Source organism: Dreissena polymorpha, chromosome 11, assembly GCF_020536995.1.
Source record: "Dreissena polymorpha isolate Duluth1 chromosome 11, UMN_Dpol_1.0, whole genome shotgun sequence".
Lineage (NCBI taxonomy): Eukaryota > Metazoa > Mollusca > Bivalvia > Myida > Dreissenidae > Dreissena > Dreissena polymorpha.
The window spans coordinates 61,528,386-61,556,197 of record NC_068365.1 but is presented as its reverse complement, the minus strand read 5'-3'; the positions used below and the strand labels follow the sequence as shown (position 1 = coordinate 61,556,197).

At 36.5% G+C, this 27,812-nt stretch overlaps 1 protein-coding gene and 1 pseudogene across 1 annotated transcript; both read right to left on the bottom strand.

Annotated features, from left to right (window-relative positions):
• Nucleotides 1-15,045, bottom strand: part of LOC127850372 (uncharacterized) — a 30,752-nt pseudogene extending 15,707 nt beyond the window's left edge.
• A 9,514-nt stretch (nucleotides 15,046-24,559) lies between these two features.
• Nucleotides 24,560-26,569, bottom strand: LOC127849884 (uncharacterized). The gene is made up of 4 exons (XM_052382635.1): nucleotides 26,497-26,569; nucleotides 25,962-26,075; nucleotides 25,541-25,699; nucleotides 24,560-24,883 (listed from the first exon to the last, which is right to left on the bottom strand). The coding sequence occupies exons 1-4, from the start codon at nucleotides 26,567-26,569 to the stop codon at nucleotides 24,747-24,749; spliced, it is 483 nt and encodes a 160-aa protein (XP_052238595.1). The 3' UTR covers nucleotides 24,560-24,746.
• Nucleotides 26,570-27,812: the final 1,243 nt, after the last annotated feature.

The window sequence follows — 27,812 nt, the reverse complement described above, 5'->3', positions numbered from 1 at the left end:
ATGATGTTTCATTGTTGAAGTCTGTATGGTATTAGAGATAAAGGACCTTTAAGTTACATCATACAAAACGGGCATTAACTCTTATTTAAGAGTTATGGTTCTTGAGGAAGGCACTACTCCTCACTGATATCTATTCCCCTTTGTTTAATGTTGATATCTTATATAGTTTATGAGATATAGCCCAGGGCCCTCAATCTATCAAATCTGCGGCCGAATTTTGGCCGCAGTCCCTCACTTGAAAAGTGTACTTTTTTCCCATTTTGGGGGAAAAATTCCCCCTGAAAAAAAAAATGTAATTAATAGGTGTCTCATGATTATTATATCTCAATTCTATTTCAATTCAATTTTGTCAAACATACTAAATTATGAAAAAAGAAATGAATATAGTGCAAACATGTACAAATGTAATAATGTGAGAGTAGAAAAAAATCCCCCCAAAAGCGAAACGCCGCGAAAATTCCCCCCATGAGGGTAGCGACCTGCTTCCCCTAAAATGGATTGAGGGCCCTAAGCCATGAAAAGTTGTGTGACACAGACGGAAGGACAGGCAGACAAAGCCTTTGGCAGAGGATAATGTTCATTTTGAAGAGAATTTCAGAAAACATATTTGCCTTAAGCAAATTTAAAGTTACCAATTGGAGCATGCAAGTGGAATGTTTCACCCCTGAAGGGTGTGTTTGAGAACATTCACAATGCTCTTCCTTCCTGTCATACCCAAAGGCCAGTTTACATACCATTGTGGTAGGTCTGCATCTGTGAGTGCCAGCAAACATGTTGGGTTTTTCATTGCCCTCGCTGATCTCACACTGGTTGATGTCGATGCGTTCAAACTCTCCATCCATGCCTGCCACTGCCACAAACCTGTAACAGAGAAACATGCATATAAATTGTGCTCAGAGACATCAGTGAAACTGATTTTCTGCTGCATTGCATAAATAAACTCAGGTTTTTTTTTACTAAGAAAGTGACGCAGATATTCGGCGTCTTCCCCTACCAGAATTTTTCCCCTAAAATACAATTTCCCCTCCAAAAATATAATTTCACCAAAATATAATATTTTACCCTCAAAGAAATGTTTTTTTTCTTTTGGGAAGTCGACACTTATCCAATTTGTACCATGTACAACGATCTCGCTCTCTCTCCCGACGAACACTCAAATCTGGGAATACCAGTGATTCTAAATATAGCTCTTAAATAACGTCATGGAAACCGGGCAACTAATCATATTAATAATGTGACTATTTTACTGGATTCTGGTCTTGCGCGAGAAGGGTGTTTCGTCAATTAATTACCGGAAACCAGTCGAATTTTCCTCCGGGTTATGTGAAAGCCAAGATATAAATGTTAAAACAGAAAAAAATTCAAACAATTGGCGTTCATACACGAACAAAATAAAACGTTTGGACTCGGAAAATATAATTGCGTCGACACATTTTTTAAGAATGAATCATTAAAAACCGTTGAAACCCAGCAGGATTCGGAGGTACATGTAATCAACATCGAACATTGTGAAAGTGAAAGTACACAATCTGCAGCTGTCGCACCTTTACCTTCCAATACTGTAGCAGATCTAAATCATCTACCCATTCATCATGAAATTGAAATCACAATATTGACATCGTCCCCCGGCCCCAGTTGAAAACATTTCCCATTATTAGATCTACCCCTGCAACTTTATTTAGGACTTTGACTTTAATATCATACTTGTTCATGTGTTTAAGAACAAAAAGGTCAGAGACATGCCTCTTTTTCTAAAAAAAAACCCCTGAAGTCTGTAGGTGAGTTATAGAGAGTTGAAATGAAAAGTTTTTTTTTTTTCCCCAAATATGTCTCTTTCGCGCTCTATTTTCTCCTTTTACCCAGCGTCCAGCGTCTTCCCCTTTTTCTAAAAAAACCCCTGAAACTCTACATTAAATTTTGTGAATATTGGACAAAAGCGTTGTGACTAAAATTTGAATGCAAAACTTCACAGAGATTAAAGGCTTGGTGGCTGTGCTACATAAAAAAATCACTATAAATCGCGACACCACATATTTTCATTCCTCTTTAACCTCTCCCAACCCATTTCCATTCATCCCACTTTAACACTAAAACCCCTCCCCCCATTTCTATTCATTCAATTTTAACCACCTCTCCCCATTTTCATTCCCATCAGTCAGATGCTCTTGTTTGCAAGGGATTGTTGAGTCGAAAACCAGGGGGTTTAACAGAAGGGAAGACGCCAGATGCTGGGTGAAATGGAAAATAGAGGGCGAAAGAGACATATTTGGGGAAAAAATAGAAACTGTTCTTGTATGTTTATAACTCATCTACTCTGATTTCAGGGGGTTTTCACCGCTGTCTGCGTCTCCAGAAAATGGAGGCATTCCCAAAGCAAAAAAAATGGCCCCATTCCCAATCAAATCTAGATGAATTTTTACAAATTACAATAAAAAGGTTTTCTGTCAAAATCATTAAAAATCATTAACAAACACAAATGACATTTAGAGTGACTTCCCTTTATCCATTACGTTATATAGCAAGCCCTTAACGACTCAGATGTAAGCACATTTAGTAATTTAGTTTGAGGATTCTTCTACCAACATTGACAGCGATAAAGTGCGCATGACTTTGCAAAAATTTACAGGAACCGCAAACTACACATTCTCATCCAACTCTGTAGACGCTTATTTCTATTTTAACGTGTTTTAAAGACCAACGCAAATGAGCTAGTATTGCGATGGATAATTAAGCAATCAAAATTATCAATAATCGGTTTAAATGAAATAAATGCTAAACAACATGTTTTGGTGAACAAGAGCACCGCATACATAACAGGTGCCACGCTCGGCTGCGAAAACTTGTCCGATTTTTTTTAGAGGTCACAGTGACCTTGACCTTTGACCTAGTGACCCAACAAGAGATGAATTTGTCAGAAACACAATGCCTCCTACTGCGCCACAATGAAATAACATTTCTATTTATCATTTGGCAGGTATAGAAATCATCTCCTTTTAAAGATTATTACTTCCCTTGAATTTTGTCCAATCCACCCGGGGGGGGGGGGGGGGTCAATTACATCCATGTCAGTCATCACTGACAACCAAGGCCTGTGGCTTAAAGAGATCATAGCCAGAGTTGACAGGGGTTTCTTTTAGAGAAGGGGAAGACGCTGGACGCTGGGTGAAAGGGGAAAAAAAAGTGCGAAAGAGACATTTTAGGGGAAAAAATAAAAACTGTTCATTTCAATGTCTATCACTCATCAAAAGAGGCTTGTCTCTGTCCTTTTTGTTCTTAAACACATTAAACACGTATTAAAGTCAAAGTCCTTAATTAAGTTGCAGGTGTAGATCTAATTATGGGAAATGTTTTCAACTATATTTTGTACTGGGGCCGGGGGACGATGTCAATTTTGTGATTTCAATTTCATGATGAATGGGTTGACGATCTTGATCTGCTACCATATTGGAAGGAAGTGGAGCAGCAGCTGCTGATTGTCTACTTTCACTTTCACAATGTTCGATGTTGATTACCTCAGAATCCTGCTGGGTTATAACGGTTTTCGATGATTATTTCCTGAAAAAATGCCTCGATGCGTTCAGTATCTTCCGAGTCCGAATGTTTTATTTTATTTGTGTAAGAACGCCAATTGTGAGACATTTTTTCTGTTTTCATTAACGCAGGGGTTCCGCTGTCGATCGCCATTGGCGCCAAATGGCGCTAAATTTTTTAATGTGGCTCCAATTTTTTAAAGTGGCGAATTAAAAAAAATCTGTAAAATCCTATCCGAAAATGTTCTGCGAGTCGAAAGCACGAGACCGAGCATTAGCGGCCTGCGTCTGTCAGTTGTAAATATTGATTTACGACGATGTAAGCGACCTACAGTGCAGAGTGCATTAGAAATCACCGAAGCGTGTAAGTGTTACAAACGGTGTTTTTACTGCTATTGTCAAGTTTTATGGGGCACGCCGGGTATGCGAATACTTCGTTGACGGATGGCACTTCACTAACAGAGAACAACAAAGCCAAGCGCGAGAGGCGAGTTCTTCAGCTTTTTTGTATTTATGTTCTGTTTATTTGGTTTTTAGACACAGAACATTGTTGGGTGATTAATGGTATAGCACTTCGTATTGCGAAGAAAGAAAGAAATTCGCGGAAAAAAACGGTGAATTATAAAAAAACGATAAAATTCCATCGATAATCAGCATGAATTGAATGATCAGTACATATTTTTACAAAATAAACATACTTGGAAATAAATCAAGAACGTGCTTACTATTCGAAATAAAAGATCAATATATCCAGTAATGTTACAACATGTTACATTTTAGTTTAATAATGTTTTTGAGAAAATTCAAATGTTTTAAGAGTCGCATGCACATTTTCATCTGCACTTCGTTTACCGATCATCTAAAAAAACAATGGCACTTCATTTCCCGACATCTAGACATTTTTCCAGATATAACACACTCGTTTTTGTGAATCAAAAATGCAGAATTCGCTGTGGAATACTGTTAAGTAAGCAGGCAATAAATATAAATGTATGTACTTAGTACGCAAATAAAAAACGAATTACCGAAGCATGTTCTTATCCTTTGAAATATGATTATGATTTGGTATAAATGTGAAAGATAAATGTTAAACAAATTGGATATGTCTAATGAGTAAAATCTATATGACCATATATTTTAAATTACGTTCTAAACGGTTGATCTAAAGCATTTATCTTTATGTCCAAATGAAGGTACTAAGGTTATTTACTTATATATTAGATAGCATGTCATGAATAATCACTCCGCTTAAACTGCGTCTCAGAGATTAATATCAGCAGCGATGCAGGTCCGAAATTCTATTGGAACTTTTTGGCTCAATGCCAGTAAACGAAAATAGCAATAAAAGAACGGGCGGGGTCGATTTAATCACACGACAGTGATGTAAAAAGTTATGCATATCCGTCTTTGATTTTAATATAAACACAACACATGCTGCATATGAAGTTGCATAAAAGTGACACAATTATTTATTACAGTATGAGTGAATCGGTGCTTATGAATGCCGCCGACGGTTCGTTGTTGGACATTAGTTTACTTCAATAGTTTTCCCTCATTCTCCAATCTTATGGGAATTATCCCTTCGTGGGACTTCGACTGGTACTTAAGCAATCCAGTTTTCGCTTTGAAGAAAAAGCTCTCTGTATTTTAAAGTCTGGCATTTGTGGCCTTTTACACAATGCTCCACAATTTCCGAATATTCATCTGTTTTGTATGTAGGTGATGTACAATAGAAGCACCTATACTTCGAAAGAGTCTTCTTATCCATGGGTTCAAATCCTGTGAAAAGACAAAACAATATACATTGAAAGAACAGACGTGACGAATACCCCACATGCCGCATTGACACAGAATATTTTACGCGTTGTTTCATACAAAAACAGCGGACTATATGCTCAATGTTTAAAACGCACTTAGTTTTGACACCGCATGGCCCATGTTTGAACTTGCCTATACATCATCAAAATACAATTTCTGACCAAGTTTGGTGAATATCTGATGAATACTTCTTGAATTAGAGAGCGGACACCATGCTGAATGTTAAAACACGCACCAAGTGACCCCGTAACCTAGTTTTTGCCCGGCATGGCCCATGTTCAAACTTGGCCTAGACATTATCTTAATACAACTTCTGACCAAGTTTGGCAAATATTGGATGAACACTACTTGAATTAGAGAGCGGACACCATGCTGAATGTTTAAAACGCACTAAGTGACCCCGTGACCTAGTTTTTGACCCGTCATGACCAATATTCAAACTTGACATAGACATCATCTAGATACCACTTCTGACCAAGTTTGGTGAAGATCGAGATGAAAACCGAGAGAGCGGACACTTAATACGGACCGACCGACCGACAGACAGACAAGTTCTATCCTATATAGCACCCTAAACTTCGTTTGTGGGGGTATACTAAGTGCTGACTCCATAATATGACATTAAATATTTTTATGTACGCATTCCTTTTTTCCAGAATCAGTTTGTTTTTACGATTTAATTTACCCGTGTTTTCTTTTAACTCAACCAATACAGTGATTTAGGGTCTGGTGAATCGCACTTCGAGCAAACGTTAGCGTTGCGTGAAGGGAAGTGCTCCCTATAAGCAGGGCTCAAAATTAAGGGCAGTTGTTACCATTCTCTTTTTAATTTTGTTGCTACGCATAAGTATCGTCTTGATGATGCGATTCAAATTAAGCACAACCGACATAGGATTTTATGAAGAACAAATGTGTATTTGCCTCATAAAGACCCCTTCACTACCGTTATCTAGAGCCCTGCTATAAGTAAAATTAAACACGATTGTGTTGATCCACATTATCCGTTGTTGTATTTTCATTTCTCTGAATCTCAAGTTACCAATAAAAACAAGTAGTTCATATGTACACATTTATTTAATAATAAATGTATCTTATTTGAAAATTGCAATTATTATAAAATTATAAACATAGTATAAATTAATAGTAATGTGAATTTTGAAAATTATATTTTCAAAATGTTTCGTATTAATAGCCATAATATAAATAAATGCATTTAAGGTAGAAGATAAAACTCAGTTATAGAGTGCCCGCTTTGTTAAAAGTCTCCGTAATCTGAAGTGCCCTTTATCGGTAAACAAAGTGCCTGCAACTTTATGTATGCCACCTATTACAACATGCACTATCTTTGTTTATATTTCATTGAATACTATCAAAATTTCAGTATTTGAAGCACAGTGATTACTCTACATGCTGGAATAGCGAACAATGTCTTGCAATAATTCTAAGTAGTTTTATTTTGTTAAAATGTTTACCGTTCATCCAGTTTATGCTGTTTTACTATCGATTTTTCTATTTTTTTGGGCAAAACTGTACCATTCTTCCGTGAAATTGTGTATTTCCATACAAAAGGATACACCATTTATCACTCGACCATGTGTCTTGTCTTAAAAACTAATCTTTAGGATATAACTTTAAATAAAACAGAGAAACTTACCTCTCGGTGTGGCGTTTGTTGTTCTCTGTTAGTGAAGTGCCATCCGTCAACGAAGTATTCGCATACCCGGCGTGTGGGGGTTATTATCGGATTAACGTCTCCTTTATGATATTGAGCAGTAAGTTAAGTAACACGGGGACAAACTGTCACGACGATCAATAATTATAATGATTATTATGGCCGCTATTTCTTTGTTAAAATCAAAACCATGGTGCTGGCAAAAGCATTTAATTTCTCCACATCAACAAATAAAAACTTGTTTCAACAGGTATTTGTGAGCATTTCTTTTTAATAGATTCATTATTGTAATGTTCTGGGAAGGATATAAATTGATTAAGATAACAACAATTTCTGAATTAAATATAAAACATTCACTCGATGTACTATATTTCGGATATGTTAAATTCGGACATTTAAAGATAGGGACATTTATGTGTTGGTTTGATGTTTATAGTTTGTAAAAATATGTTTAATGTTATTTCAGGCAACTAGAATGGATTGTGGCAATTATCTGGGCCCTTCTGTCAGGAAAAAGGCGTGAACAACAGTCATTTAATTGAACCTGGAAATCATCCACCACTAACAGAAAACTTGTTAACAACAGAAGCTGATGTATATCATGTCCAAACGACCAAATATAACTGTTAAACAATTTGAAGTAAGATGCTTTATTTTCTGATTCCCTTTCAAATGAACATTGGTGTGATTTTATGTTTAAATAATTAATTTCGAAACATTTATGCAGCATACTGTTTAATACATTGATGTTAACATTATTATATTATTTTGGTTATCTGTGTTGTTTATCAAGTTGAAAAAAATGTTATTTATATACAAATAAATCTTATTAAGACTTATGAAGGTATGACTAATGAAGGTACTTATTGTTTTTTTTATGAAATAACATACTTTTTAAAGTGATAATATAGTCAATGACATTAATGTAGTAAGGTTTCTTAAAATGATTGTTCTTATTAATAAGGTGGAATAACCGACAGTATTCACGCCGCGAAAAAGTGGCTTTTTTTGGGGCCAGTGGAACCCCTGCGTTTATATCTTGGCTTGCACATAGCCCGGATGAAAATTCGACTGGTTTCCGGTAATTTATTGATGAAACACCCTTCTCGCGCAAGACCGGTATCCAGTCAGGGTTTTTTTTTACTAAGAAAGTGACGCCGATGATCGGCGTCTTCCCCTACCAGAATTTTTCCCCTAAAAATACAATTTCCCCTCCAAAAATATAATTTTTCACCAAAATATAATATTTTACCCTCAAAAAGATGTTTTTTTCTTTTGGGAAGTCGACACTTATCCAAGTTGTACCATGTACAACGATCTCGCTCTCTCTCTCTCTCTCCCGACGAACGCTCAAATCTGGGAATCCCAGTGGTTCTATATAAAGCTCTTAAATTACGTCATGGAAACCGGGCAACTAATCGTATTAATCATGTGACTATTTTACTGGATTCCGGTCTTGCGCGAGAAGGGTGTTTCGTCAATTAATTACCGGAAACCAGTCGAATTTTCATCCGGGTTATGTGAAAGCCAAATATAAACGTTTAAAACAGAAAAAAGTATCACAATTGGCATTCATACACCAACAAAATAAAACGTTCGGACTCAGAAAATATTAATTGCGTTGACGCATTTTTTAAGAATGAATCATCAAAAACCGTTGAAACCCAGCAGGATTCGAAAGGTACATGTAATCAACATCGATTAATACTGTCGGATTATTGTGAAAGTGAAAGTAGACAATCTGCTGCCGCACCTTTCCCTTCCAATACTGTAGCAGATCTAGATCGTCAACCCATTCATCATGAAATTGAAATCATAATATTGACATCGTTCCCCGGCCCCAGTTGAAAACATTTCCCATTATTAGATCTACACCTGCAACTTTATTTAGGACTTTGACTTTAATATCATACTTGTTCATGTGTTTAAGAACAAAAAGGTCAGAGACATGCCTCTTTTTCTAAAAAAAACCCCCTGAAGTTTGTAGGTGAGTTATAGACATTGAAATGAACAGGGTTTTTTTTTCCCCCAAATATGTTTCTTTCTCGCTCCATTTTCCCCTTTTACCCAGCGTCCAGCGTCTTCCCCTTTTTCTAAAAAAACCCCTGCCAGTAAAATAGTCACATGATTATTACGATTAGTTTCCCAGTTTACATGACATAATTTAAGAGCTATATTTAGAATAACTGGGATTCCCAGATTTTTTGTGTTCGTCTGGAGAGAGAGAAAGATCGTTGTACATGGTGCAAATTGGATAATTGTCGAATGCTCAAATGAAAAATAAACATTTCTTAGAGAGAAAATATTATATTTCGGTGAAAAATTATATTTTTGGTGGGGAAATTGTATTTTGAGGGGAAAAATTCTGGTAGGGGAAGACACCGAATATCGGCGTCACTTTCTTAGTAAAAAAAACCCTGGTTGATCATGTATCTACGGACATAAGTCCACAGGTATGTAATGAACATCAAAGAAATGATAATTAACTCATTTAAAAAAACTAATCAATCATTTGGGTTATAAATAATCAAAATAATACATCTGTACAGTAACTGTGAAAAGAACTTCAATTCTTGGTAAGGAAATATATAATATGAGATTTAAAATTATATAAATTACTTCCCTTGAAAATAATTGTCTGTAACAAATCTTTATTTTTAGTAGCAAATAATTAAAAGCCACTACCGTGACTGTAGATTCACCACTCAAAATGAGCAGCTCCATGAGATACACATGCATGCCAAATATATAAAGTGGCTATGTTCAATATTGAATAATTAATTCCCTTTAAAGCTTATTACTTCCCTTAAATTTGTATTTTTTACCGTAGACCGTAAAGGATGACCTAGCTTGACCTTTTACCACAATGTGTTTGTCAGAAACACAATGCCGCCCTACTGCGCCGCTTTGATTTTTTTAACAAAAATATATACGTGGGCAGTTCAGATAACTATGCAGAGCTCCAGATAAGGTTTTGTGAAATTCTTAAATTACTACCAGATTTTCAAAAAGAATTCTTAACTCTGAAATTTTATTCTTAATGTTACTACTAAGTTTTGGAAAATAATTCTTATTTTTTCTAAATGACCTAAAAATAAATAATAATGGTTATTTTCATGCAAAAAAAATCAAAATAAACATACTAGCAACTTTATTTATACGAGTTCAACAGTGTCTTGTCAGTATTATACAATTTTATTTTTCAAATACCTTCATATGCCCAAACTGTGCTTAGATTGCATGCCTTAGATGAATTTTTACATATTTCACAATTAAAACGGGACTCCCCTTCAATCGTTTCAACGATTAGCCACGGGACTTATCCCTTCCACTCGTTCAATGTTTTTTTTGTGTTTAAGTTTTGACCCGTCGTGTCGCGTTTTTGTTTATCTTTTCCGACTGTGTCGGCAACTGAACATACAACATCGTATACGATCTTTTCTATAATGTCTTTCTAAACATTTAACTCTTTCCTTGACAGCCATTTAGCCAATATAAGCCTCTCCAGTTACCACAAGACATAGCTGCGTGCTGACCAGTGGCTGATAGCCATCTTACCAATATCAGTACCCCATCTTTACAGGCATTATTGGAAAAACGCTGTGTTTTATGACCCTCATTGCTTTTAAACCTGATATTCTCATAAAATTGAAATATTATTGAAAAATACACAATATGAAAGTTTAAGCTAATAAAATTTCCTTTCCTGTGGTGTAAACTGTATGTTTATACCTTAATTTATTGGTCAGTTATAGTCATGCAAAGTTGACCGTTGTGTGTTTTACTGCATTTAAATGCAAATCTCTTTCCAGCTCATATAGAAACTTTGCGAAGTTGGTGTGTTGAATCAAACACAAATAATTATATTTTGGAATATTATTTTTTTTTCTTACTTTCCAAACTACAATTCTTCTTTCTTGAAGATTTTTTTTATTTTATAAATTCATTCTGCAAGCCTCAAAATTCATGTAAATTCTTATAAATAACTATAGAAAAACACAGAGTTTCTCAAACAACTTCATGCATTTTCAAAATAAATTGTATTATTTCTTATAAAATTCGTACGATACTTGGTATTTCTATTACATTAATTCACCAAATGATTTATAAACATTTATAGATACTGGTAACAATTTAATTGGATGTTGCATAATGTGCCATGAATATTCATATAATTAATTTGCATTTTGCATTTTATTACCGATCGAAATCCGGCAATGTCGGCGTCTTCAATAAGTCTTCAGTTCGTGTATTTATTTGCAAAATTCCAAGTTTATTATCAAATACTCCAGTTTATCTGATCGCCGACATATAACTTTATAACCCAGAAGTCGCCAACAAACCCGTGTATTTGTGTACCAAATTACAAAACGCCGAGGTAACATGGCACGCGCGCCAATGTCATCTGAAGACTACTGCTGCGTCCGGTAAACATGTTTATTCAAAGTGTCTAGAACCCGTGTTTCTTATCCCTAAATGTTAGATTAGCATGTGCGCTATTAATTATTATTGGTCAGTTTCAAAGGCATATTGAAGACCGCCGACTGCGTCTTTGTTTTATTGCCCAATCAAGCACCGATAATCCAATATCCTGTGTATTACGAAACACAAACTTTAGATAAGCACGTGTCGTTTGTAAAAACATTTTAGTGTACATGCCATTTAACATATCGATGTAATTCTCGTACATGATCTCGGAAACAAACATTTACGATATACTGGAATCAAACAACAATAAGAATGAAATCGATTTACACCCAAATGATATTATATACCTATGGGACGTGATTATTTTTGCGACATTTTTAACGAGTTATTAATACATTTTCGGAAAATGTCCAAATTAATATGGTTCGAGAATAGCAGTTATTTTAGGACATTACAAAATGCCTGAAGCGCGCACATCCCGGAACGTGATTTACGCATGTCAAATGGTAAAACCCTTGTCTTGATTGGTCGCCAATTGCATCATAACTTTAAATAGCAACATTACCGGATGTTTACTCGACAGTTTAGAATCAAAGCACTGAAAGTACTGGTGGATTATTGACATGAAATCTCACAACGTGGCCCTGATTCAAAAGGAAACTAAGTTCATTTAGAAAAACATTCAAGTTTCTGAACCCTGTCTTCGCCACTGCGATGTTTAGTGTGTTACTAGTCTCGGACCAGCTGGTGAAAAATTCGCGGGAAAGATTCATGCGCATTCGTTGCATTTATCCCTAGAGAGGAACAAATGTTAGATAGACTGAACGTTAAAAAATAATTGGGTTTGTCATTTTGTTACTACATATCCTGAAAAAGAAAAGCTTAGCAAGACATTGTGTACATGTTAACCCCCGCACTATTTGACAACCTATTCACCGTTAAATAACGGAAATAGCCGATATGATCGGCTATTTCCGTGCATTTTCATATCGGCTATTTCCGTGCATTTTCAATGCGCATGTACTAACATTTTCACAACACCCAATCAAATTTCGTTAACAGAGAGTTAAGTTCTGCGGCGTAGACAGAAGTGCTCCGAAGTTTGCAGTAATATGCAAATTAGGCTGAAGATTTGCGTCAATAATCCAAAAATGATGAACGCAGGTGTATATGCATTTCTGTTACACTTAAACGTCATTTTAAGCATTTAAATAGCAAATTAAATCGTGACGCGTAAAAACGCGTATATATCAGGTAATAGATAGGGTAGTAGAAATGCGTAGATAACAGGGAATCGATACAGGCGTAGATAAGCGTATTTGACAGGGAATCGATAGGGTCGTAGAAACGCGTACCTGTCAAGGAAAGGGTTAACTTCGGCTCACTTTGCGTACAATATGTTAAAAGCGTGTTTTTGGACGCTTTGCAGTTTTTATAGGACGGTCTCTGGGCGCCGCCATTGTTTTTTGACAGATAGACTGTATACGCCGCTTTTATTGGAAAAAATGCGCTTTGTTAAACAAACCCGATAACCATTCTATATAAGCACCGCAAAGATCTTTAATACGCGAAAAGAACTCAATAAAAATCGATACGAACCGATGTAAAAATAATATTCGTAACTTTAATTTGTAATTCTTAATGGTACGACAAGATTTTAAAATAAATGCGTAACGGACTTGAAAATAATTCGTAATTACGTAAATACGACCCTTATCTGGAGCTCTGCTATGCCCATTTAAAGCTTATTACTTCCCTTGACTTTGTTTTTTCGACCCTTGACCTTGAAAGATGATGTTCACCTTGAAATTTTACCACTCAAAATGTGAAGCTCCTTGAGATTCACATGTATGCCAAATATCAAGTTGCTATCTTCAATATTTAAAAAGTTATGGCCAATGTTAAAGTTTTTTTTCAGACGGACAGACACACTGACTGACGGACAGTTCAACTGCTATATGCCACCTTACCGAAAGCAAAAAAAATTTCCCCTTCTTAACACATCCACACTAGGACTTGGTACATAATAAAACAATTTTTATTATTGACATAATGATATACCTAGGTCTCCGAAGATGAATAAATGGCGAGTATCGCACCATGTAGTCAACAACTGGGGATGTCATGGTTGTAATCCAACGGTTTGCCCGTCCGCAATCAAAATAGGGCTGTGTGAAAAGTACTGGAATAGTGATATCCAGATCTTGCTGACCCGGCTGTGGCGGGCCAAAAAATGGAATTGCAGTGAATTCCTCTCTTGTAAACTTGCCAGTCTGGTTTGAGAATTTGATTCCAACGCCATAGGTGTACTTTCTCAGGGAGTCTTTGTACCCATGGTTGTCTGGCCACCAAAACATCGGTTTTTGCTGCAGGCGATCATCAGGGTCAAATTCATATCGAGTGTAAGGCGCGTATTTGTATGTTTCTGATGTGTAGTTGGTTACTCGACCTGCTGCATAATCTTGTACATCTATGGTTCTGTTTGTAGGTTCACGCAGCCAGTTAGTAGGCTCATTGTAATCGTCAGCACGCCAGGCTCTGGGGCCAAACAGTGGCAGCGTCATGTTGAAATCAACAGTCGTTGTACCAGTTGGGATATGAGCAGTTATTGTCGAACAGCAGCGAAGAGCCGTTGATAAACCCTTGACTTGCTGACACATCGGCTGCTGTGGACATGTACAGGTACATCAGACCCGGCTGGTGCTGGAAGTCACCTGACGTATTCATTCTTTGGTAAATAAAACTGAAAAAGAACGCTCTGTTCAGCGCCATGTTGTGCATGTGCATTAGCATGGATCTGTTGCTAAAAAATTTGGTGTTTAACAATTTTGTATATATTGGCACGTGGCTCACCGCTTCCCTTGGTAGCTCGAGATCCGACCGTGACTTTGAACGGCAGTTTTCCGCTGTGACTGATGTCATTTTGTCCATGATCATATCAAAATTGTCTTTTGCCATCCATGAAAACGGCCCCCGCACCCACGACTGTCAGTGCCACTAGGGCCCAAAAGCCCACAGTCACTATCCTGACAGCAAGCGACATTTTTTTCACCTGTATATGTGGATTTCAAACCATATTACCCAAGTTAAAAGCAGAAATCACTCAAACTTTCATTTCAGTCTTCGCTCTTTCAAATGGCGGACAAATGTGTTCAATTATTCAAACTATGTACGACGCTTCCTGAAGGTTCACGACAGGTAATTATTTACCTGTACGCAGGTGACAATTTCAGGTAACACTTTTGATATTGTATCGATAATCCAACAAAATGATACAACTGCATTTGTTCAACTAGTCCAAGTATTTTATAAAACGTATTTAAAATGTTAACCAACGAGTTTACATAGTAATTTCAACATATGTGAATCCAATATTTGTCAACATATTTCCCGTGGGGCGCCCCTGATTATGTTTACTACAATCGATTCGGAGCCAGGTATATTTGTTTTTACGCAGATTCTGAATAAATGTACACACTTGTCAAGCACTTATATTTTTGATATATAAATATTATTAATTTCAGAATATTGTCCTTAGAGTTAAGATATACACGTTCGTTTGTTTTAATAACTGAGTCATTTGTTTACAAACGTTTTTTGAAGATTACTCATTCAGGTGACGAAAAGGGGACCCACCTCTTAAATCGCAGCTACTTCCCTTTTGGTTTCATTTGTAATTTCGAATGTTAATTCGCTTTAATAAAATCAACAAGGTGCCTGTACCACGTGACTTTTTTGATAATTTCTTCATTAATTCAAAACCATTAAAAAAAAACAAAGACGAGAGCCCGGTCATTGTCAAAATACACAACTGTGTTAAGTTTGCGCAAAATTACAGGCACCTTGATCAAAGCGCTGAAGGCACTAAAGTTGTTCGCTTCGCAACTCATTTTTAGCTCGGCTGTTTTCGGAGAAAACCCGAGGTATTGTCATAGCCAGCTCGTCGTCCGCCGTCCGCCGAGCTAAAACCTTGACATTCTCCTCTAACATCAAAGTGCTTCCACCTACAACTTTGAAACTTCATATGTAGATGCACCTTGATGAGTTCTACACGCCAAACCCATTTTTGGGTCGCAAGGTCAAAGGTCAAGGTCACTGTGACCTAAAAAAAAATATAATAAAAATAAATGATATAATGAGAACAAGTTTGTGTAAAATAAAATTTGCAATCACCATCATATTAAAGGAATATTGTCGGAATATCGAATACCTATCACACTAAGAATAAAATTTTATGATTGAAATTCTCTTTACAAAACTTATTTTTTGACGCCATAATCAATTTTAAATATGCAATAAGACAATTGATGACAATAAATAAATAAAAATCTGCGAGCAGTACGTTTTACTCACGAATGAGGTACCTGGATAGTCATAAAGGCAGCGCTGTTGGCCTGTATTTTGTTGTTGATGCATAACGTTTTACCCTAGTAATGCTCATTGCATTGTCGACCTGAAATGGCTTGAAGTCACCCGGGGTTGACTATAAGCCGATTCTTGTCACCCTATGGTGACCTCGAGCCGATTCACGTCACACTGGGGCGACTCAAGCCAACCAGGTGACTAGAATCGGCTTGAAGTCATTCCAGGGTGACATGAATCGGCTTCTAGTCACCCCGGGTGACTTCAAGCCATTTCAGGTCGACAATGACCAAATGAGACCTAGTAATTCACGGTATCAACCAGCCTCTGACCTTAACATCGGTATAGAAAACTAATGCGCTTTTGGCGTAGCTGTCTTACACCAACCAGGTGACTAGAATCGACTTGAAGTCATTCTAGGGTGACATGAATCGGCTTCTAGTCACCCCTGGTGACTTCAAGCCATTTCAGGTCGACAATGACCAAATGAGACCTAGTAATTCACGATATCAACCAGCCTCTGACCTTAACATCGGTATAGAAAACTAATGCGCTTTTGGCGTTGCTGTCTTACACAGCTTTTCACCTGAAATGACCTCTACATAACGCCAGCAATCACGAATGAATACATTCGAATATTTTATAAAATTAGGCTGCTTCGAGAGAAATCCCCTGAAAATTGGCTGCGTCACTGTGTCTGAGCACAGCGTTAAGGATGTTACACTGTTCACTGGACTACGCTCTGCATGTTCAAACGACACATATACACAAATTTGCAATTACGCGTTAAAATCCATCTCGCAAAATCTCGGGGTCTGTACTCGGTCACTAAATCGTCAGGGGAAGACATAATTAACTATCGATAAACACAGTTAAGCTTTAAAGATTTGGAAAAAAACACTTCAGAAATAGTATAGTGTCACGTTACGAGGAAATTCGTTTTGTTATGATAACTAAACGAATTTCCTCTTAACGTGACACTATAGATAACATCTAACCACGAATGTTTGCCGTACTCGGTCATCACGTCTGGAAAATGTTCCTAAACGCCTGAGCATGCAACTCTTAATTGCCAGTTTGCTGTATTTGCTATTTAGAATTCAAATTTATATCGACAACAATTGTGCAAAAATATGCTATTTACAAGTCGCAATGAGATTAAAAAAGACCCGCGTTATGCGAAAATGGGTCTTATGCCATGTGCGCCAATCGTATGTATAGCCGACTCAGCCTGCGCGTCTATCAGTCTGGTCAGGAGATACATAATAAGACCATAACACATTGAGCGATTTTATAGCAAATTAAAGAAAAGTGCGTGTTAACTATTAACATACGATATATTTCGATGGTTGAGTAATAAACTCGTTATAAGCCATCTGATGACACATATGATGTGAACTACCGTAGCATAATTTGTATCTACTATAACACTTATATGTGTGGTTTAACTATAATAACACACATGTCATGCGGAGAATATGCGACTAACAACTGAAAACACACACACATACACAATAGGTTATTTTTTGTTTTCAATTTAATTATTTAGAAACGTTAATTTCAAACATTTATTCGGTTTTAGCATTTTTTCGTTGTCTATAGTATACCTGTAGTTATTGGTGAACTCATGTTCAACGTTTTTTTATAATTGGGAAGTGTGATCTATATGGTGTGGGCTGGAGTGTCGTTACGCACCAAGACATATTTGGTGATAATCCACGGCAATCTTAAGGCTGTTAGATATCAGCAGGAAGTTTTGCTCCCAGCTGCAATGCCGCACCTACGGGCCGGCGAACGCGGCATGGTTTTGTTGCAGGACGGAGCACCTGCTCATACACCACGCGCGATGCAGGCGTTACTACAACAACAGAACGTTCGTCTGCTTCCTTTCCCTCCAAAGTCACCCGATCCAAATATAATCAAGCACCTTTGGGACGGGGGGGGGGGGGGGGGGGGGGGGGAGTACGCAGAAGACCAGTGGCACCACTCACTCTACGTGCATTAGAACATACCCTTGTGGAAGAGTGGCGTAATATACCTCAACGTTTAATTATTAAATGCGCTGCTTACATAAACAATAGATGTGTACAAGTTGTAAGAGCCATGGGAGGACACAATACGTATTAGCCACTCAAATGTGTGATAGTCGTGCTTTTCACATTGTTATTATTTTACATTTTATGAGTTTGCGAATTTAACTTTTTAAGTGACGTTTTTAATTTGTTAAGTTTTATATTTTGTTGTTTTTCAATTTCAATTAAATTTCCAGGAATTATCAGATACGTGTTGAATTATTCTTGGTCAACACAATCCGTTCAAAAATAAGGGAGCTATAGTGATATGATTACGTGATGCGTTATAAAAGTTTCCAAGTGTAGTGCTAGTTTTGTTTAAGTGCTAAACTTCACTTTACTAAAATGGACAATAAATGATTGTAAGCTATCAAAGGGCATCGACCGGATTTTATTTATTAATTCCCACAAATATTAAATTACAGTTTAAGAATATTCATTCAATTGTATTAAAGGGACCTTTTCACAGATTGAAATTTTTCATTAAATGCTTTATATTGATATATGTAAACATTGGATCTTAAAAGATCCAGTAAAAGAAAAATTAAAGAAAGAAGAAAAAATAAACCCTCAACCGGGATCGAACCACTGACCCCTGGAGTAAAAGTCTAATACTTAGACCACTCAACCATCCATGCTCATATAATGAGTGATGCATTTTATACTTTATATAAGCAATTCTTGTAGTGCCACAACATACAAGGACAAACAACAGAAATCTCCAAATTATTCAATCGTTTCGCGTTGCAACGCTTAGTAATATTCAGGTTTTTAAATCGTCAAATGATGCCTAAAATGGATATTTTATAGCATGGTAAATGTTCAGTATCATTGTTTCCTATCAAATATCACAACTACAATGAACATTTGCGAATCTGAATCAATTTTTTTTATTTTGTCAATTTAGCAAAACGTGAAAACATCCCTTTAACAAATACTTACTTATAATGTAAGGGGTTTTACAGATCTTTTTTATCACATGCTATACCCTGTTTCCAATGTAATACAACCATTACATATTTTTGTGTATATTGCACATGTGTAATACAACATTTAAAGCGTTTTCATTGGCTTAGTTTTCATTTATTGACCAATCGCATTTTGCTATTTTGCTTTGTAAAAGCAGAGGCATTCCAAGAAGTCAGGAAATGTAAACAATATTCGAGATTCATCTTTATGTTTGCGTAAATATTTATTTCGTTTGCTCATTTAAAAGCATGTGATAAAAAGATCTGACACTCGTTGTCACATCATACCATATTTTATTAAACTCGTCCAAGAAATTCGTTAGTAAGCTCGCCAAAGGCTCGCTTACTAACAAAATTCATGAACTCGTTTAATAAAATATGGTATGATATGACAACTCGTGCCAGATCCTATATATATATATATAACATTATGGATAGCAAATTTGGATTTCTCCCCGTCTGTGGACAATTGATACCATCACTGGCAAGATAACTTAGAAGTTTCTCTTGTGGGACGGTGTCAACTGCCTTCGAGAAATCGAGAATGATTATGTCTATTTGATTCACATTGTCGTGGTTTTTAGAAGATCATGAATGATTTTTATTAGTTGCGTTTCGCAACAATAGTCAGATCTGATTACTTGGTTAAGTGAAGTGAGTCATAATTGAAACTGTAAGTGTGCACTGTAACCTTGACGTGACCGACTGTAACCTTGACGTGACCGACTGTAACCTTGACGTGACCGACTGTAACCTTGACGTGACCGACGTGGTTGTTTCTCAGGACACATAGTATTGCAATGATTATGTGTGCCAATATATTCAAATCCCATGACTGGCCATAGTGCACAACAAAGTTCAACATCCGCGCAGAGCTTTGACTGGAACTAGCATAGCTGGATCAAATCCCCGCCTTGATGATCAATCACGTGATGATAGCATTGCCACGTGGTACAACAATTTTACCGTTGTTATTTGTACTTTTTTTTAATTTAGGTAATTATTTCTTTATCATGAACCTAAACCTACACACTATTTTCAAAATATAAAAGAAAATGATACTGCTTTTCATAATACAATACTTAAGCCAAAAAATAAAATCCTACCATATCTGGTAGGATTTTTTTGTGATGGCAGAGATTGTATGTGAGAGCAAGGAACGACAACGCTGCGTGGAGATCGAACAAAGTTATTGACCCAATGTCTTGCACGACGGTTACATTACATTCACACGAGAGCAAGGAACGACAACTCTGCATGGAGATTGTTATTGACCGGAAACAAACATGTACTTTGCCCACAGGCCAAATAAGGGATATGCACAGCCAAAGTCCAGCGTGACATTGACCCACTGCGAAATGTTCATTACAGACGACATGTCCTCTGGATATGCAGATCATTTTTGGCATTTAAAGTTAAGGTCAGGTAGAAACGTTTCACTTCATCAATGCAAAAGCTATGTGGTTACTTTGTCCAAAGACATATTAAAGGATCTGTCAAATGGACCGAGAACAACTATGTGTATTTTGTAATTCCAATTGTCACTCAAATTTTTCGTATCTTACTTCCGTCCACATTTTCTTCACATCTTCAATTAATTTAAAATCAGCTTCTGTTTAGTTTGGTTTTCAAGTTCGTCGTATACGTTCCTTAGTCTGATACATTCCAACTCCATTTCCTTCAAAGTTTCAATTAATTTATCTTGTTTGTCCAACTTTCTGTACACCCTACACATACACTGCAAACACTCCTTTATTATAAAAACATGTGGGACCGTTTTAATGGTACTCTCGGACAAAGCATGCGCCTGATTGGCCGTTCGTAGGCAAGCTTGTAAGCGATTGCGTTTTTCTTGTACCTCTGCGAGATTCACTAGTCTTTTCATGTAGAATAAACTTTTATCGTCCACTGTTTTCGTTATTGCGACACATTTCCCGAACGCCACTTCGGCATCTTGCCATTTTTCTTGATTGGAGTATATCTTTCCTCTCGTATTATATATCAATGACAACGCATCCATGTGTTGGACGGGATGTTTCTCAAGTATTTCAAAGGATTCATCCACCTTATCATGAGCCTCATCAAATCTTCTTAAGAGTGTTAAAGCTTTCTGCTACGTGTCTAAGAGAATACACGATCGAAAAATGAGCCGCGTTTGAGCGCCTCTTGACGTCGAGACCTCTTAGGAAGTATTCAAGCCCGGTCAATGTATCGCCTCGCTGGTCATGCAATAGACCTATCTTGTCGAGTTCGAGGCCAACATTAGGGTGGATTTTCCGTGCAGCTGTTCGATGCGCTTGTAGAAACTGTTGTGGTATTTTCTACCAATACAAATTGTCCTAGAGAAAAAAAGAAATAAATTAACTGGAACACGAAATTGAAAACAACAAAAATGCTTTGTGTATTTTGCGCAAAGACTGAATTTTAGTGGTTACACATTGTGTCATTGTATCACACTTCTTTTGTACTCAACGTGGATGCAGACAATGGGATTCACTTTGCGGCTGCATGTTTATGCTATATGTGACATTTTGTTAGTGTTCTTATTTATTCAATACATACCCACAAATACATATGACGCTCCAGTAAGACTCAGTGTGTACAGCATCACACTGGCATAGTTCTTGCCACGTGTTGCTGAAATGGCTAGGGACTTTTTGTAATACCTGAAAATATATACTATGTTCAACCATGATTTATATTAAACGAGACCAGTAACCAGTAAAGCAGTTGACGATGCAACAAATTATACAAATACATTATGTAAACTAAGCACTCCATATTTGAAGACGGTTTTTTCTTAGTATGACACAAAACTTGCGTGATGCTTTCCACAATGTTTCCTTGCTTGTGCATGTTCCGGCCTATTTTCTGATTCAGCGTTGCAAGTTTTAAGCTCGGTCCCTCCTTTTGCAGAACGCTGAGTGCTGCTTCATACTTCTCCAGACCTTTTTGAAATGCACCCTGATAACATCATCATAATTTGTAAACACATTTCCAGGCGCAAAGGCAGTTTCTTTTAAATCAATTTTTAAGATAGTGTCTGTAAGCTTTTCAAAACAACATCCATGCTCTTAGCATTGGTTTAGAAACCGCGATTTTAATTTTCATATGGCTTTTCTTTCGTTTAAAAACAACAAAACAAAAACATCAACAATAATTGCATGTTAATATGCACTCATGCACAAAAAACTCGCCACATTTATCCACGCAACTTTGACTCAGTTTCCATGATGCCTATCGCAAGATTTACACTTGCTTTGTCTATGTCCCGTTTGTACAAATCTGCGAGTTTCAAACAAGCGTCGAAGAAAAGCCGACTGTCCTCTGAAATAAAGAAGTTTTCCATACTTGTCCAAATGGGAAAGTTGAACGCCGTGTTAACCATCACAGAGGATTGGGTTGATTCACTACTTTACTTCACAAGAATGGTGATCATACAATGCATTTTTGTATTTCAAGCACTGCGTTCATTTAAGAAAAACCTAATGAAAACAATACAATAAAGAAATACTTGGAACGGAAACTGTTGAACTGGTAACTAGTACCATAAAACAAATCTTTAGAAATAAGGCAAGGAATAGTTGTTTTGTCTCGTTTTTGATTAAAAAATAAACATGATCTTTAACAAAATGCAACATAAACTACACTCAATATGGTATTTCAACTTTTGCTTTTTATCATTGCCCATCCATTTGCAACATTGAAAAAAGTATTATTGCTTGAGAAGTTTCCGATAATTGTCCTAATGGGATAGTTGAACGCCGTGTTAACCATCGCAAAGGATTGGGTTGATTTAAGAGTGTTATGTTTCGAGAAATTCGTGCTCATTTTTAGATCTAAATGTGTAACCGCTCCAATTAACACCAGAGAGCTGTTCCCAACTGGTGACGGTCGATGCAGACTAAGATCAAGTGATGATAATAACTTCAATGTCCCAATAACTCGAACAAAGATGGCTGATAGATCAATAGTAGTTATTGAACCCAAGTGGTGGAATGCTCTTCCAAATTACTTGAAATGAACACAGAGCGAATTTCGGTTTAAAACTAAACTTAAAACGCATTTGTTTTGCGTTTTCTGTGACAAATGAGCTTTTTTAGTTATAGAACTGTGTACAACGCAATTGAACATTGTCAAAAAATTGTTGCACTATATAAGTGTATTTGTATTGGATTTACAAATTAACTTCACACAAATGCTGATCATAAAATGCAAAACACAAATTAAAATTTCAAGCGCTGCGTTTAATTATTAAAAAAAACTAACACAACAGTACAATAAAGAACTGATTGGAAAGGAAACTGCTGAAGCGGTAATTCTCCACATTCTAATGAAAATAAGCTATAAATAACAAATACGTTGTTGTTTTTCTCATTTATGGATAAAAATAAACATGAGCATGCGCTAAAAGCAATATAAACTACACTCAATGTTGCATTTTAAACACCGCTTGCTTTTTTTCATCGCCCATCCATTTGAAGCATTGAAAAAGTATTACCATGATGGCTTGGGAAGATTTCTGTAAATGGAAGTATAAACAATATAAACAAGAGGACCTGAACGACCCAAAGTCGCTCACCTGAGATAACAAGATATTATTGGGACAAATCTTCTGACCAAGTTTCATGAAGATCGGAAAATAAATGTGGCCTCTAGAGTGTTAACAAGGTTTTACTATAGCCATATAAGGAAAAATGCTCCGCCCCCTGGCAGTCATGTTTTTCAAGCAAACGTTTCCAATTTCGAACTCATCCAAGATATCATTGAGAACAATCTTCTGACAAAATTTCATAAAGATTGGACAATAAATGTGCCTTCTAGAGAGTAAACAAGGCAAATGTTTACGCCGCACAACGCACAACGGACGACGGACAAAAGGCGATCACAAAAGCTCACCATGAGCACGTTGTGCTCAGGTGAGCTAAAAACGAGTTCAACATTTATATAGATGCTTTATGTAAACACTGTTTACTCAATATAATTAGCCTATATCCTATACAGTATCATGCGTACTGTATAGAGGATATATGTGTTTGTTTTCAGGGTATTAACGTGAACTTATTTCCTAAGAAAAGGTTAACAAAATAAATATCTTGAAAATCCGAGTCCGAGTAAAAATGTATACTTTTCATATGTGTTTTCGTAGAGAGGGTGACTTAAGTCTTCTCTTTTTATAAGTCTTCTCTTTGTATTTCGCAATGTCAACGTAATTGAATTGAACAGATTTTGGAAAACACAATGTCTGATAATTTAATGCTGATCGCAGAACCGGATTAAAAATTCTCAGTACTTTAAAATAAAACTACGCTTTATCAACTTAACCAGCTCCTTTTGGTGGGCTTTATCAATACCATCCAGAAAGTTTTGGCGGGCTTTATCAATACCATCCAGACAGTTTTGGCGGGCTTTATCAATACCATCCACACAGTTTTAGCGGGCTTTGTCAATACCATCCAGAAAGTTTTGGCGGGCTTTATCAATACAATCCATTTTTGCTAGTATAGACAACATGGCCCACGACGACTGAGAAAAACAAAAAATAAGTGATAATTAACAGGAAAGGCATTAAATGATTTTAATGTTTTCGAATTCGTAATTGAGGGTTAAAGAGTAATTTTGACTTGCAACTGTTTAATTAGCATGTACTCTTATTTGTCTTTACTTCTTGATGATGATTTGCTATGATAGCTAGTGAAACAATCAGCATACATTAATTAAATGAGAGATCAATAATTTATCATTTAGAATTTAATAAACTTCGATTTCGCACTCAACCACACTGATATGTCTATTTAATAAGCACCTTACTTGCCAAATAGATCTGTATGAGTTCAGTACACGACTCCGCCATCTCTATAAAGAAATGATAGGTGTCCTCCTGGGTATTATGGACTTAGTGTAGCAACTTGCTCAAGTTAACCTGTTCTACTGAGAACGCTTCCAAAGCTTTGACGAAATCGGCGCCTCCCATGTTCCTCGAAATTTCCTTCATCACCGCTGAATAAATTTCGCAGTATCGTGTCCGAACACCTGCATTTTGTGAGAAAAGTAAAAGTTGAATAATCAAATTGAATGTACACAAATACACGCGTTTTGCGAATAAATCCACCATAAAAGTCTCAGAAAACAATGTGCTTAAAGGGGCCGTCCAACAGATAAAGCGTCGTATCGCCGCGAAACGATATTTTGGGAAACTACGAGGATTGCTTATATAGCTAAAAATACATCTGCTCTATACATGAGGGTAAATGGTCGAGAGTTGTCAAGGCGGGAGGCTTTTTACTCCAGGAATCCAGGGGTTAGTGGTTCGAGCCCTGTTGAGGTTTACTTTTTTTACTTTTTAAATTGTATTCTTGTTTTTTACTGGAGATTTTTTGTTCAAATGTTAAAATTTATCAATATAAAACTTTTAAAGCATTTCATGACAAGCTTCAATATATGCCAAAATCTGCTGGACGGCCCCTTTAAAGCTAAAAAATAATACGGAAAGCCTAGGATGATTGATATTGTTAACGAGAGTTGCTACAAACTGAAGCGTAGTTGAATATGTGGTTTAAAAAGGTAAACGCAATCAAAAACGTTTTCAAATGAAAAGTAGGAATTTAGATACACCCGGTTAAAATAACAAATAATTTATGATTATAACTTGGGACGTCATCACATGATATTTATATGCATTTGTTGTACCGGGCAGGTCTTTGATTACTATTTCCGCTTTCACAATCTCTCGTATAATGCCTTGGATGTCAAATCGTTTGCGGTCTGCATCGAAGTTGAGCATATGTCTGATTCTGATTGGCCTTATTGCTTTCCACTTTGCCATTGCACAGGAACCATAGTCTGAAACTGTTGAAGCATCTTGATATTGTTAAATAAAATTTAAAAAACAAGCAGTTAATATTGATAGCTGCCCCGCGACGTACAGAATATTTAGAAATAACTACACACCCAACAAGCCTATCTGCACATAGTCTGAACTCGATGTTGCCAATTTAGCTGTCACCCGACTGCATGCACCTTAATTTGAAATGGTTAGTATTACTAAGCTTAACTCTAGCAAATGGGGTTTATTCTATGAAGAACACAGCCATGAAGAACACAGCCCTACCTAACATTTTCGCTGCCTGGTCTCCAGTGAACGTTCCAGGGATGTAGTTCAATGCAGCGAGGTGCTGTCGGAGATTTTCATACAAGCGGAGAACGAAGTGCTTGTAGATCCGATCTAAATATTACAACAATTTTCAAATAGTAGTTTTATGTATGGAACTCTTGTAGCACAATCGAATTCTTTACCGTTTTGAAGCGCTTGCACGGGTAGTTCATTAACATACATCGGACAATCAAACACCTTCCAACTTAATTGTTGACTTTCTGTACCAGATTCAGTACACAGAGTTTAAACATATCTACTTTTAAACTGCCTGTACTTGATTCAGTACATATAATCCCAACATACCAACTTGTAAACGGCATTTACCAGATTCAGTACACAGAGTCTCAACATGCCTAGGTGTAGACTGCCTATCACAGGATTCAGTATACAGACATACCAACTTTTAGACTGCCTGTACAGAATTCACTAAACAGACATGCCTACTTGTAGTCTGCCGGTAACACATTAAGTACGCAGAGTCTCAACATACCTACTTGTAGACTGCCTGTACCAGATTCATTACAAAAAGTCTCAAGTCGACTCTCTAGCAAGAGGTCAACCATATCTTCGACAGTTATAAGATCTTTTTCGGCGTAAGCTGCATAAGCCAGCTTTTCACCCTGACTTGACCTTTGTAAGTGTCCAATAAAATTCAAATAAAATTTCCCGCGGCTAGGTACGAATGAATACACTTCATTTATTCCATTGGCTGATTTGAGTATACCACCAGAACATTGGAAACATATCCGCGTCTTTGTACCACTGTTTTACTGTATGAAACAATTTTATCTCTAATGAAAAGGCTTAATAGATAGAACAGTTTTACACTCAATTCTCGACATCAATACAGTTTGTGCGTACACCTTTTATTTTCAGAGTATTACCAGCGCAAAAGCGTTTATACTTAAAAGGCTATGTTCTCATATTTAGTACTTACTTCCATATTCCTGTCAACATGTTAACATGTAAAAGTATAAAGAGCAGTGGAAGCGAGGCCTCACTTTAAAGAATTGCATTTCAACCCGCGAGGTTTCGGGTCAAGTCGCGGACATTCAGAGTTTATATACAGGTCATCACCGGAGTTCGCGGTCAGTAAAATAATCGTTATATAATAAAGACGCTATCCGTGAACTAGGTGACCTGGAATTTTCTTTAGACCAGAAATATGTTAAAAGAAGATATTCAGCAATATAATTATGGTATGTCAATAATAGATTCTTAATGTGTTTTCAACAATACAATGATAAATATTATTTTTAATAAATTTAACAATAATTATTCCACCATATTGCCTAATGTACTAAAGTGATATTATGAGCATGTAACAGTTTATAGGTGTCTATCGCAACCGTTGATTATTTTTGATGTTTCTACTTCATATACACTTATAGTAATTAATGCAGCATCAACATACTAAAACAATATACCAGAAAGAGAAAAATAATGCATTTGAATATTAACCGTACTTTCGTTTGACAACTGATCATGCGTTTACGAGTTGAACCTAAATTTAGTTTTAGTGCAGATTTGTTCATACGACACAAAGACACAATATTGTTTTACGGATCATTTCGGCTTACAGGACTGGGTGGGTCACGTAAGAATAACGAATATAAAATATATTTTTATAAACAACTGGTAGCAAGGTGAGTTGCAGATAATTGATCAGTAACCACATTTTAACTAACTATTTTGACCTGTTAATTCTTTTCAGCTCAATTCAACAGTGCAAAATGCCCATAATATCACTTTAAGCATGAGCACGATGATTCTCGATACTGTTAATAATCGAATCAAATAGCAATG